General features: G+C 34.9%; 1 protein-coding gene across 1 annotated transcript in view; it reads left to right on the forward strand.

The window, feature by feature from the left end:
- METAP1D (methionyl aminopeptidase type 1D, mitochondrial) overlaps positions 1-14,208 on the forward strand; it is a 70,650-nt gene that overhangs the window by 48,405 nt on the left and 8,037 nt on the right. Inside the window, exons 3-6 of the mRNA XM_075933629.2 lie at positions 978-1,127; positions 4,576-4,724; positions 5,180-5,222; positions 9,703-9,866. Coding sequence (XP_075789744.1) covers positions 978-1,127; positions 4,576-4,724; positions 5,180-5,222; positions 9,703-9,866 — 506 coding nt within the window. The remainder of the gene's footprint in view (positions 1-977; positions 1,128-4,575; positions 4,725-5,179; positions 5,223-9,702; positions 9,867-14,208) is intronic.

Here is a 14,208-nt window from a genome sequence, read left to right on the forward strand (position 1 = left end):
GTGTGTGGTGGTGGTGTTGTTGCCTTACATTTCTCTTAGAATTTTAATGTATTTTTTTATTTAGACATAGAATTTTACATTCATGCGGTCTGAGACTTTTCATTAAATAAAAATACATTTATTATAGTTTTTCTTTAAATACAATTAATTTGGACATGGTTGCAGAGTATTATGAAAAGAAAAAGGTGTGTGCAATATAATAGATCTGAATGAGGTTAAAAGACAAGGTGCATGAGGTAATATCTTTAAGTAGACCACTTCTGTTGGTGAGCTATACAACAAAAGCTGGTCCAATAAAAGCGATTACTTCACCCATCTTATCGCTCATTCATATTTACCCAACTCGTCCACATCTACTATGCTGCACATAGTTTTTTTTTTAATAGTACTAAACAACCATGTCCAATTTCACCTTGTCTCTCTTATATCCTGTGACTGACATGGCTACAACTATATTTCATGCATCAATGAGGATAACAGCTAGAAATACTGAGGTTCTTAATCAGGCAAAACTCCCACTGAATTAAATGGGAATTTTGTCTGCATAAGAAAATGAGTAAGAAGTTCAGAATTTAAGTATTACTAGATATATATCTGTTCAGTGAGAGTGTATGCAGTTGACTTCTTTGGAAAATTTACCTTTGTTTAAAAATGAAATACAGTAGTGAGTTTGTAAGTCTTCCTCTGATAGTTTTAAAGCTCACAACTATTTGAACTGAATGGCTACTGCAATATCTGGACAGCAATACTGTAAGGTTAACACACTATCTAAGTCAGTAGTAACAGGCAACGTTAAGTTCAAAAGGGCATTGGAAGAAATACTGAGGCAGCCTTGAGGGCTTGCCCTGATGGCTTAGGAAGGTCAATACTATGACAGAAAGGGCAAACTGCCATGAAGCAAGAGGCACTTTCTGAGAAAATGATCCCATTGTCATGCTCAGTTTTCTGATCTTCATTTTCAATCCTTCTTCTCCAAGCACATAAAGAAGCCAGACTATGTGACGACAGGCATTGTACCAGACTGGGGAGACTACATAGAAATTAAGAATGAAGATCAGATTCAAGGGCTTCGTCAGGCTTGTCAACTGGCCTGTCATATTCTACTTCTTTCGGGAAAGAGTTTAAAGGTAACAGTCACATGAGGTCCTGTAACAACTTGGGATGCTTTCTGTGCTTTCTTTATATTTTATTTTATTCGTATTTATTCTAACTTACTATTAAATTGCATACTGAATAAAAAGAGTTTTATTTACTTTTTTTTTGGCTATATAAAAAAAATTTAGTTTCTTTCTCATTTAAATCTCTGTGGGGTGTGATTACAGTTACTCAGTGTTTGAAGTGTAATCCTTTTAAGTCTGCATTCTGACATGCCAAGTTGCATGGGTTTGTCATAAGATGCATGGTATTCTATATGATTTTGTGACACAGCAAATCCTGAGATTCATACTTTCTGCTTTCCAGTCCTACATTTCCATAAATCTGAAGGATTGGGCAGCTCCTTTCATTCTGCTCTTGCTGCTCTTCTGGACAGTTGATCAGACAAATCACAAACTGCAGAACCACTATTAAAGGGTGTGGCTGTATGGTTTCATGCAACTTGCAGAGTGCACTGATGAGAAAACCTCTTGGTTTTCAATAATATTTTCTACAGAACACTTTTGTGGAATGCTTCCCACATAATAAAGAAGAACCTCCAAAAAGTCTTTGGAGAAGAAAGAATGCTTTGGTAGTTTCCCCCATTTTTTAATGAATTACATACAGGATAGGTTGAAATATGTTCTGTAGTTACTGGATATGTGTGGCGATATAAAAGGAGTATTCAGAGCATATGAAGATACAAAATATATTTTCTCATATAAGACCCTGAGAAAAGTTAAATGTTGCATAGTTAAACACTCAAAAATTAGAAAATGACAAAATTATGTATCCTGAACTCTACACCCTATAAATATGCATTATAATATAGCTTTTATTACATAATCATCACATCCTATTTCTGTGACAACAGTGTATATTTATACCCTTTTTCTGCAACCTTAAGTGCGTGAAGCATTTTTTCATTTCTACTCTACGTTAATTTCATCATTGTAATCTTCCTGAACATGTTCCTTAATTTAAAATGTTTATATGTATACTCCTCTTAGTTCAGTACTTTCAACCTGAAAATTTTTGTCAGGATTCATCTACTGTACTTTTGCTTTTCAACCATCAATACAGCTTTCCTTCAGGATAGTTCAGGAGATGCAGCAAATAACAAAAGTAATTTAGATCTTGATTTTGCAAACACTTGTGGGTGCTTTTAATGTCTTCCATGTGAGTCCACTGAAGTCAGTGGGATTAAAGGCTCCGAAGTATTTTAAAATCATGGATTTGTGTTTGCTGAATCAGGGATTTAGCACCAAACTTACTAGGACTACAAATGACAGCAATTTCTCACTATTACTTGATGTTATATTAATATGTAGTGCTCTGTTTAAGTGCACCTTATGGTGTATTTTTCACATTAATTATTTTCTTTGGCTAGTATGTACAAAGTAAAGGGAAATGCAGTGTGTGTGTGTGTGTGTGTGTGTGTGTGTGTCTCATTTTGTGAGGGAGAGCATATTTTGAGAAATACTATGTCACTACATAAATTGAAGGCTATATTATAATGCATACACACAGGGGACAGAGTTAAGGCTGAATGTATGGTCTTAACTTTGTCATTTCCTGACAATTTAGGTCTTAACCATGCAACTATAACATGTTCTTGACATTGTATTTGATGGAATTTCATAGTGTTTTATGGAAAGAAAAAGCAAATTCCACAATCTGGAACTGTGGGGCTAGATACCACCAGAATACAGTATAACATGTAGCAAAAATGGTCCATTGCAGGATACTGCTACTGTCCACCAGCCAGCCAGTATTTTCAATTAAAACAAAATTGAGCGCTTTTCCATCCATGTTCAGGAAAAAAAATTGTGTGCACCAAGGCATGTGCGAATGTGCACCACCAGTAGAGACACAAAACCTAGCTATAGGCACTCTCCTAAGCATCTGAGTGGCATTTGAATCCTGAGTCACTGCACAAGTGCACAGCATACAGGGAACACTGTCCATATCCCTACTACTCAGGAGAGCTGCCCATCAAATAGCCATACACAGGTGCCGATGCATTCTTTGTGCACCACAGAAAGGTGCAGGACACCAAATGGTACAAAAGGCCCAAGGTGTTATGCAGGTGACACAGGATGGGAGCTATGTGTCTGTGTTTATATAGATCCAATGGCCCTAGTATTCAGTTTGCAGTCTGTGCAGGGGCTGTGACTACTGTTCCAGCACGTGGGTTGGAATAGTTGCTGGGAGGTAAGGGAGCCATGCAGCATCCTGTACCCCACTCTTGTAGAGGGCAGTAGTTTTCATCTGACCAACCACAAGTTGATCATGAATAAAGTAAGGATCCATAACAACCCATGTTTTATTCCTTGCATGTTATGTACCCTGCTTCATTCACAACGAATGAGCACTAAATCTTTCACTGCACAGTGGAGGAAAGCTGTATGAACATTTGCACCGTAGCCTCCTTTTATTCCAAACGACACTAAAAGCTACTCAAAAATCGTAGCCACTGTAGTGTATCTGTATGAAGTGTGATTTTTCAAAGGCTTAAATCTCACTCAAATCAAAACTAATTTTCACAGGAACACTCAAAGGTACTTCTTCTCAATGAGGGAGGCTTCTCTACCAAATTTCAACTTTCCATCTTGAACCATTTCAGAACTAAAGCTGATCCAAAGGAAGAGCTGGAATAATGATATTTAAAGCGTGCAAAGTGTGCGACATTTTTTCACAAGTCAAAAATGGCTAAACCATTTCTGTTAATCTTACAAAAAAATCACCTTCAGAAAGAGGTTGAGTACAGAAACTTTCAGTCAAAAATTGATGTTTCTGAAAATTGTAGATAACTGAAATAAGGGTGCTAAAATGGAAATTCTAATGCCAATTTCACTGTAATACAAACAACTCCCAGGTATTAACCCAAGTAATAAAGTTATGTATAAATAAATTTAAATGGTTTTAAAAATAATTTGAAGGAAAAAAAAATTGAAAATTGTATAACTGTAATCCTATTTGCAAGTCATAAGAATCAAGGATTTATCTACAAATGGCTGCCAGTGTTTTAAAAGGTTGAGAGCAATAAATTCAATACTCATAAGGACAAATTGAAACTATTTTTAATTATAAAAGGGAGATGGAAAGAGAGAGGAAGCAGACACTTCTATAGCTGCTACTGAAAAAGAGAGGCCAGTAGAAAATGGTGGCCTGGAGAAAGCAAATATGGATAAAGAAAGAAAGCAGACAGTATTTTCCATTTTCTTGAAGCTTTAAGTGCTCCCTTTATTGCATGCTTGATTTCTCTCTAAATAAAACATAATGCTTCTACAAAGTATATCAAATGGTTTTGTGTTTTGTATCAAAGCATTTGATTTGTATCATCTTAGATTTCACTGAAGTACATGACTGTGATCACATTCAGTAAATAAGAGAAAACGTCTTCAGTTTTTTCAGCATAATTTTTATTTAATATTTTAGGTTGGCATGACAACTGAAGAAATAGATTCCATTGTTCATCATGAAATAATCAGACAAAATGCCTATCCTTCACCTCTGGGCTATGGAGGCTTTCCCAAATCTGTTTGTACCTCTGTGAACAATGTGGTATGTCATGGCATTCCTGACAGGTATTCTCTTAACATCCATTTTATCACTGTTACGTTCATATTCATAACTTACAGGTTAATATTAAACATGTTTCAGTTTAACTAAAAAAAACACCTATAAACCTATTGCAGCTGCATAACATGCTATGATACTGTGGTGATGGGCATTTTAGGAGTGTGTTTAATAATAATGAAAACATAATTGACTGTTTGTCATGACACTCATAAATTGTGGTGCAGTGCCTCCAGAGCTTAGAGTCTGAAAAAATACAAAATGGTAAAGGCTTCTAATTGTTTGGCAAAATGCACATAGTTTAAGGAATTGAAGGCATTGGAATTGATGTAAATTTTTATTATTAGTAATACAGTAGGCTACTCACAGATTTGTAAGTGTATGTATCATTAGGTGTTTGTTCTTATATTCCCTTTGTTGAGAATTGTCTGTCACCGTTATTTTTTGTCTGTTTATGTTTCAGTCGACCTCTTCAGGATGGAGATATTATCAACATTGATGTCACAGTGAGTAATTCATATAAAAAATAGTCTTTGATCAACTTTACAATTGCTAGTAGCAACAGGAAGGAGCAGTAGATTGAAAATGTGGAATGCACAGATGGATGTGCTGTTTATTTCTAAGCCAAGGCACAAGCAGCTGGTTTCCTTTTTTTGTTTTTTAACTCTGTGTTTATTCCAACTAGACCCAGGCCTGACTTGAATTTAGGGCTGGAATCAGATGCACTGAGATCAATGTTGGCCTAAGTGAAATGTCAACCCAATCCTGCTATGTGTCATGTTTTTGAGAAGGTGTAATTGTTATTGATCCACTGTGTAGTTAATGCAGAGCACCACAGTACTGGGCAGCAGCTGAAGACAGATATGTATGAGATGAGCTAACATGAAGAAAGCCAGCATTTTTCCTTCACTCTGCCAAGATTGATCTTCCTCTTCCTGCTGATTTTGAGTGGGGCCTGTCATTATCTTACTCTGTCATTAGAGGCTACATTGGCCTGTGTATGTCAGTCTATTTGGACAGCAACTCTTTTGCTAGCAGTGTTCCCTACATTTATTAAAATCCCCGAAGGTAGTGTTGTGTTCCATTTCTGGTAGAAGAGCCTTGAACCCTTTTCTCACAAACAAATAGTGCGATATAGCCATTAACTTAACATTTTCACAGAATGGTCACTTATACCATTTCAGTGAAGGCTGACCAAATTAGCATTGGAACAAGAAAATATGGAAACAGAAAACCTAATGATGATGCTTTTTTATATGTACATGTATTAAAATGGGGATTAATCATGCTTTCTGGGTTTTATTTTTGTTCCCCTACAGTAAGTTTCCTAAAAGCTTTGGCAATTTTTTTCTGGAGTATAAATGTATTCTTGAATTCTAAACATTAGTCTGCAATAATAAATAGTATAGACTAAAGCTAAATTTTGCAAGGGAAAGTTTTATCCATTAAAGAATTTCCTGACATACTTCTCTGTACTGAGAGTTTGATATTTACTTTGGGCCAAATTCATCTCTGGTATAAGTGGGAACAACGTTGAGGTGCCATAACTCTGACTTGCATGTAAAGCATTTTAGGTAGCTATTTACATTATATTTAGTCAACATGAACTTTTGCCACATTATACCATTCAATTGTGATCTTGTACTGAGTTTTTTTTGACTTGCTTTACTGCATTCCACCTTACTGTTGTGCACTTTCTAGTGCTGGGTATTTGTTCTGTCTGATTTGCACAGAATGATCTACATCCTACAAAATATATTTTTGTCCTTAATCCTTGACTGCTTTGAATTGATATGGCTTCACTGACTTCGGTGGAACTATGTCCGTTTACAGCAGCTGACAGAATCTGCCCTCTTCTTTCTTTAAAGTAAATCTGGTTTAAAGTTATTTTTACTTTTTTGTAATTGCCCTCACCGATAACATTTACTCCTTAGATTAATAAAAATTTTTACATGTATACAGGTAGTTTTCCACAGTGGATGGTCTAAACATTTTTACACCAGCATTTCTTGGCTTTCTCCTCTCTTCTTTTCAAATAACATTTGGGTAAATAAGAGAGGGTTTGAAATTTTTTGAAAAATTCACTCTGAGGGTTTTTTTCTGTTGAACTTCATAAAACAAAATAAATCTTTCAAGTATCCAAGAATATGGCAATAGTGGCAACAGCTTTCATGAGTCTGTGTGTGTGTGTGTGTTTGTCACTGAAAATACACATTGCTTGGTAATTGTTCATTTCCAATATGTCTCAGGGAAAATATTGGTTTGTAGTGTTTATAATTGACCTATTAGTTTATTTTTAATGAGAAAAACTGGGACATTTCACAGATGGAAACAATTATTATGAACACATAGCAGTACAGTTGCAGTAGACATTCTACAATAATTTGTTTTTAGATATGTACGGGATCTATAAAATGATTAAATATTAATCTTCCAGCTACAAGATGTAAATACTTCACAGTGAGTGCAAATTGTCTGGAAATAAAAAAATTAAATGTATTTTTACACAAGTGGGCTTGTGAAATTTCATATATGAAATATAAAGGCATTTTATTGACTTAAACCACGTTGCCTTTAGATTTTCAAAAGAATTATAGAAACAAGAACATTGTTCTTCACCAATATACTACAGCCCTCAACCATCCATGATCATGTATCATGTCCTACATCTTGGTTCTAGTGCTGATTTTTATGAAACAAGCATAACTTACTTTCTGTCATTGTAATTTATTAATGTCAAAAATATGTAATTGTGATAAGTGGATTATAGTAAAATCTTAATTGTATTTAAGAAACTGTTTTGATAGTATTAGATGAGTCCTGCTCCATTAATTTAGGTGCCAATCCTCCAACCACTCAGTGCATGTAGTTCTTATTAAAGTCATGCAGAGCTTTGAGGATCAACCCTCCCCGTGTTCTATCAAAATTATGCTCGTTTTTCTGACATGAGAATGGTCAGATTTTTTACAGTTTGGTATCCAATAGATTGAAAATTGTTCTACTAAAAATGATCTGGTGTGACCATAGGTAGACCTGCTAGAACAAAAACTGTCCTATGTGCATTACAACATAATGAAAAGCTACCATGTTGTTCTTAATGGGCAAAAAGAATAAGGCCATATAGATGGCAGCTCTTTTCCACAATACAGGAGGTATCCTGGAAAAGCTATGCCGCATCCAAGGAACGCATCTGCTTTTCCAAAAAAAATTTGGAAAAGCGGACATGTTCTTTCGCCATCCCTGTAAATCTTGTTTTACAAGGAAGACGAGATAGCTCAAAAGAGAAGGTTGTTCCGAAATTTGGCACCATGTAGATGCACCAAATTTTGGAAAAGCCTCTTTCAAAAGAAAACGTACGTATCTTTTCCCAACTTTTCTTTGTAGTGTAGACCTAGCCTAACTAAGAGCTTGAATCCACATTCATTGGAGCCAGTGAGAGCAGGGTGGGGCCTTAATATTGAAATTCAACTTTCATTTTAACCCTGTTATCACTCAATCATAGTATATTTAAAAGAATGTTTCAAGACTCAACTTGAGTATGATTTTTTTTGGGGCAGGAAAGTGTGAGAGAAATATCATTAGCCATTTTTTGAGTTTGGGAGTGAAGAAAGACTACTTAGCTATATACAAAAAGAATTACAAGTCTTCTTTCACAAATTACTCACAAGTATCAGAACTTAAGTGCTTAAAGTATGTTAGCCTCTGACGAGTTTGAGAAATGTATTTTATAACACCAAAGTGATATGCAATTAAAATTGTCCTTTCCACCTGCCCAGGAAAATTTTGAATAGTCTTTTAGTTACATTATTGCCTAGAGTACTGGGGATCTGCAAAACGCTTTTTAATGCTACACTACAAAACTTCATAGTGAAAGAGCAGGGTGTTTGTAGAGAAATCTATGGAGTGCTGTAGTTCAAAACCCTTGTTTCTGCTGAAAAATAGTTGCATAATTGCATAGTCACAAAGATAGGGGGTTTGTGTATCTAACTGGATGCTGCATTTCTGTTGTATGCAACTTCACAGTGCCATAGCTACATTTTTCTTTGAAATGAAACCATGGAAATTAAATACAAAAAACTATACTAATGTAATGTTAGAGTTTGAAACTGGAATTTAAAAAGTAATGAAATGAAATGTGTACATCAGTGGCACTGCACCTGGTTATACTAACAACAAATTTTACCTACAGTTTTCATAGCTATGGCATTTTACACACATTACACCTTTGCAGTAGTTTGGATTTCTAATCAGGCTTTTAAGTGTATATTTTAAAATTCAGTTTAGGTAATATTCAATGTGGTATGAGGAGCCACTAAAGCCATGTGTACGAACAGCTTCAGCACCCCCCTGTATGCCATGAATAGGGTCTACACTTCCTAAGCCAGTGTGTAGGAAGACAATGAGGACAGAGGAGCTATGGGATCTGCAATCATGTAACTCCAGTGGGGCCAGGACACACTATACAGGCAGGTGGCATGGATGAGCAGCTGCAGCAACTACTATCCCAGCCCATAAGGAGGTGTATTGTCTCAGAGTGCTGTGTTGCAACCTTCTGGCCCTGTTCTGGGAACTGAATTTCAGACTTCAGGCCCACACTCCCCTCTTGCACATCTTTGACACATAGGTCAATTACTCTAACTTCCAGTAGATTAAATGGATTTAATCATTTTTGTGTTTGGGGCTATTAGAACTTTCAATGTTTGCATTTCCAGTATTTAAAATGTACAACTTTCAAATATTCAGCCCTAGACTTCAAACTCAAGGGGTTTTGCATATAATTTGTCATTACAATCATACCTCAAAGTTGCATTTTTTTGGTCTAATTTCTAATCTTTCTGTTTCCTCTACCTTATTCTTCCAAATTGAGCTTGAGGGCAACCTAAAAGAAAGCCTGTCTGTTGACTTAGATAGAATAGATCTAACTAACCAAAATCTGTTTCTGAATGTAAAACAAGAAAATGTCTTTACATTTCTGCATGTGTTTAGGTATATTGCAATGGCTACCATGGTGATACTTCTGAAACATTTTTGGTGGGCAATGTGGATAAATCTGGTCAAAAGTTAGTGGAGGTTGCCAGGAAATGTAGAGATGAAGCAATTGCAGCTTGCAAACCTGGGGCTCCCTTCTCTGTAATTGGAAACACAATCAGGTAAGCCTTATACTGACAAGTAAAGGGAAGGCTGGCAAGTGGGACAAAGGTTATTGGTGGTTTGGTATAAAGCTGATGACATGTTTTATGATTCAGAACCATCATTTCAGTCTGATATCAGTATGTGAACTGCCAGGCTATAATGTTGTTCCTTGGGTAAGAAAGATTTTTAAAAGTGAATTACACTGAGGTCAGCAAAGATACCTGTAGGAAGACTCAAAGATATTTATTAGACTGATGTGGTTTTAGATTAACAAGTGTGATTTGTAGTGTTTTCCATCAACCTTTTCTATTATTTTTACCTAAAACACCACATCTTGAATAGAATCACATTAAGAAGATTAAAAACCAGCATTCTTTTTGTTATATAGCAAATAATGTTAAAAAGGAATTAGTCAATGTCAGTAAGTCACTTCGCTAAAAAAGTATAAAAATATTTAACTCAGGAAATTCTTACCTTTCAAAGCAGAGTGCATACAAATGTCAAAAAGGAAAGAGCATACACTTGAAGAGATTTTCCTATTTTGCATTTGTTCTTTTATATAAATACAATATTTTGTTCTTCTTGGTTTGATAAAATATGCCTTCCTTTCCTAAATTTCTTAAATTGAGTTTTTACATTTTTTTTAAATAGACACATCATATATCTTTTCCTTAACGGGTTCCTCACTAGTACATTTGTGGATATTAATGGATATGACAAACTATTGCATGCATTCTGATTGCTTAAAAGCTGCAAAGCTTAGTCACTTTGAAAAGATGCTGCCTTTTTTTTTCTTTGTAAATCTTCAAATACTTTAAGAGGGGGGAAAAAGAGAGCAGCAAAATACCAGTTAGATGTATTTATAGCTTTAAAAATATTGTAACAGAGTCTGAATCAAACTTTAGTAAAACCTCTTTGGGTTATATCTGAGAAGCTTTTATTGAAGACTTTGTACAAAATTGTGTTTTTGACAGTTTTAAATTATAGGCTAACTAGCCTGGGGAAAAAGCATAGTGTCTTTCTGTTCTTTCATAGGAAATGTTGAATCAGACCCCTACTGGGAAAAGAAATTTAATGCATATCTCACTATCTTACTGTCCATGAATATAATAGAAGTGAATTCAAAATGTAGTTTTATTTTTGCAAATGGGATGAGTCGATAGAGGCACCTCATATTTTTGAACACCTAGGGTTCAACAGATTTACTGGTGGTGCTCTTGCATTTTAACAAAATTTATTCTTGAGTAGAAGGGGGCACAGAACACTAGATTTTTATTCAAGCATTCTATCGAGCTCTGCATTCATGGCTGTGTCTAAAGGGCATGTCAGCCTTTGATTCTCTCTGAGAGGTAATTATCCTTTTCCTGTCACGGAACAACAAATGATAGCTAACTACAGAGGCACATTTGCAGTAGTCACATTCATCAACTGCAGAAAAAAATTCAATTTAATTGTGCAACACAGCTGCACATAGGCTTTTTGAGCATTTCTGTTGTTCTCACTGTCTTGCTATTCCTCCCTCCAGATCTATTTTTTAAACTTTTTTTTTTCTGGTTATTTTTTCCCCCTTTTTGTCTCTTCTTCCATTTTTACTCTCTGTACTTTCTTGTTAAAGTAATTTTCCTTTGTGGCTCTCATTCTTTTTTCCCCATTGAAGGCTATGAATGTAGAAAATTATCACAATTACTCATATAATTGAGCCTCTTTGTAGCAAGTGCAACTCCAGTAGCCTTTCTCCATCATGAAAATGGTTTCATTATAGGGTTTTTCATATTCTCTGACACCATCTACACAGAGGAACAGGCGTGCAGATGAGATGTACTAGGAACAGGGTAGATCAGTAAGGTCACAGTAGGAATAATTAGCTCTGCTATGGAAAGAGCATCTAGGCCTTTTACTGCTACATAAATGTACTGTCCGTGGCTTTTAGTCACAAAAAAACTTACTAACAAATGGAGCTCCCGCCTACTACTTTGAAAAAAAGATTTGTATCAACACTACAATTTTCCATCATTAAGACTAATAACACAGAGCCTAGTATACATCAAGGGGAATAAAAAGAAAAATCTCACATTCAAGTGGCGGCTGGGTGCTGACCTTTGTTCCCTTTTTTTGTGTTCAACTTAACTCTTCACAAAAAAGAGCCACACGCCACACCAACATGCAGGTGAACTCCAGCTAGTGCTAGCAAAGCATGGCATTCAGTTGGAAAATCTGATAAATCTCCATGCAAGATAATGCATTTCATTACAGATTCACTACATTAATTCTAGCTATATTAAAAAAAAAAAGACCAAAATTGAAAGTGACATTGGATTTTTTTGCTATGTGGATGCAGAGGTCAGTTTTCTCACAGAGTGTAAATATGTATGCAAAGGCTCCATTGAAAAGCAAATTAATCAGAACTAGTGCTTGTTGAAAACTACATACAAAATAACAGATCATGAACTTTTTAAAAAGATTTTACTGTACAGACTACTGGGCTATTTTGTTTAAAACTACTCTAACACTAACTCTGAGGGAATGTGCTGAAGTGTTGACTCATCCTATTTCAGTATTTGACATTTTACATTTACATATGCAGTAAAAATCTTAAGTCAGTGGAAAACATATACAGTATATACTATAAATATCTGGAAGAAAACACAAACTAAAAGTGTTCAGATCTATCAAAATAGAGAAGTGTCTAGACACTCTTCATCCAAACTTTTGCTATAAAGCAGATTTTGATAACATATTTTTATACAGTACCAGAAATAAGAAGACACTATGATTATTTGTGATGCATGTGGGTGTAATTACATTATCAGAATGGATGTGCATACTTTGTTACAGTGGTTCAGAAGTCCTGTGTTTTAAATTGAGTATTTAGTAGCTCTTCAGTGTCATCAGCTGAAATTTACAATAAAAACATTACATGAATGGATTAATTTCCTTTGCCTAGCAAATTGCTAATCCTGTGCTCAGTTTCCAGTTGAATTGATGGCAAAGGTCCCATTGACTTCAGAGGGAGCAGGATTGGGCCCCCCGTTCTATTTTCGTATACCCTTTGTAATGCCTTTCTTAAAGATTAAATGTAGTTTGAATTATAGTTTTTATACATGTATACAGCATAGTTGTTATATGGTGAGTTTAGATATATGAAAGTCTTGTAGATATAGAGCCAAACAATGTAAATGTGCTACAGTTAAATAAACCAATTTCAAACTTGTAGGAAAAAAATTGCAGTGATGAAAGTATTAATAAATGTTTTAAAATGTTTAACTCATAAATATATGTTTTGATATTAATTTAGAACAATATAAAGCAGATTTTTTTAAAAAAAATCTGTTTCTATCAGATTATGCACATTTAAACAATAAGTGGCTCAGGCAAAATAAGTCATTTTAATGTCATCTGTGATAGATTTTCCTTGACAGCTACTGTAAATTACAATTACACTGCTTCTCTCTACACTTGAAAGTAAGCATTGCAATAAATTATCTTTTATTTCAATCCATCATGTCTGCTTTTCAGAAACAGAGAACCTCAAATAAAAGTTCAACACTATTGTAAGAAAAATACAGTAATTTGTGTTCCAGTTTGAAACCAAAATGTACCATTCTTTCAAAAAACAATTGTCGGCTTTCAAAAATATTACTAATTATACTTCAACATTTGTTGTCATTAAAGGGAATCCCTGAATTTGTGCATTCCCTCAATCTAAGACTAATATTTAAGAAAAAAATACCTTTAAAAGCTTGCAGTTGGGATTTTTTTTTTGGTAATTTACCAAATAAGGTTATATTGTAGCATTCAAAATAATTTTTTTCTTCATCAGCAAATATTATTTAAACTAGTGATACCTCTAAGAACATATACAAATAATGTCATTCAATAAGCATAGTTTACAGCTAATATTGTAAAGACATTTTTAAGGTGTACTTATATGCTTTTATATTATTCCCTAAGCAAGAATTATTTTATTCTTGTCCCTGGTTGCAGAGAATTTTAGTCTTTTGTTGTTGTTGTTGTTGCTCTTTTAACACCATTTCAGTTAAGTTTTAATTTTTTTTTCAAGGAAACTAGAATTTACAGTTAGATTCACCAATACGCTCCAACTGCTTTACGCAGCAATCTTAACCTGCCTTAACTGGCTAGTTGCAGCTGCTTTGTGTCACCAGAGTGCAGAGTAAAGCAGCTAGAGTATACCACTATAAATGCTTACAATAGGATTTGTTCAGTTGTGTTTGGTGATTGCTTGGAGCATTGGGCAAGATCTGGCCTCCTGTGGAAGAATCTTCAAGAGGGTAAAAGAAACTGCCACATTCTCCCCATTTTGGCCAGGGATGGGATTTGCAGTCCCATAATAATGAGTGG

The sequence above is a fragment of the Pelodiscus sinensis genome, chromosome 7, assembly GCF_052426305.1.
Source record: "Pelodiscus sinensis isolate ZL-2025 chromosome 7, ASM5242630v1, whole genome shotgun sequence".
In the NCBI taxonomy this organism is placed as follows: domain Eukaryota; kingdom Metazoa; phylum Chordata; order Testudines; family Trionychidae; genus Pelodiscus; species Pelodiscus sinensis.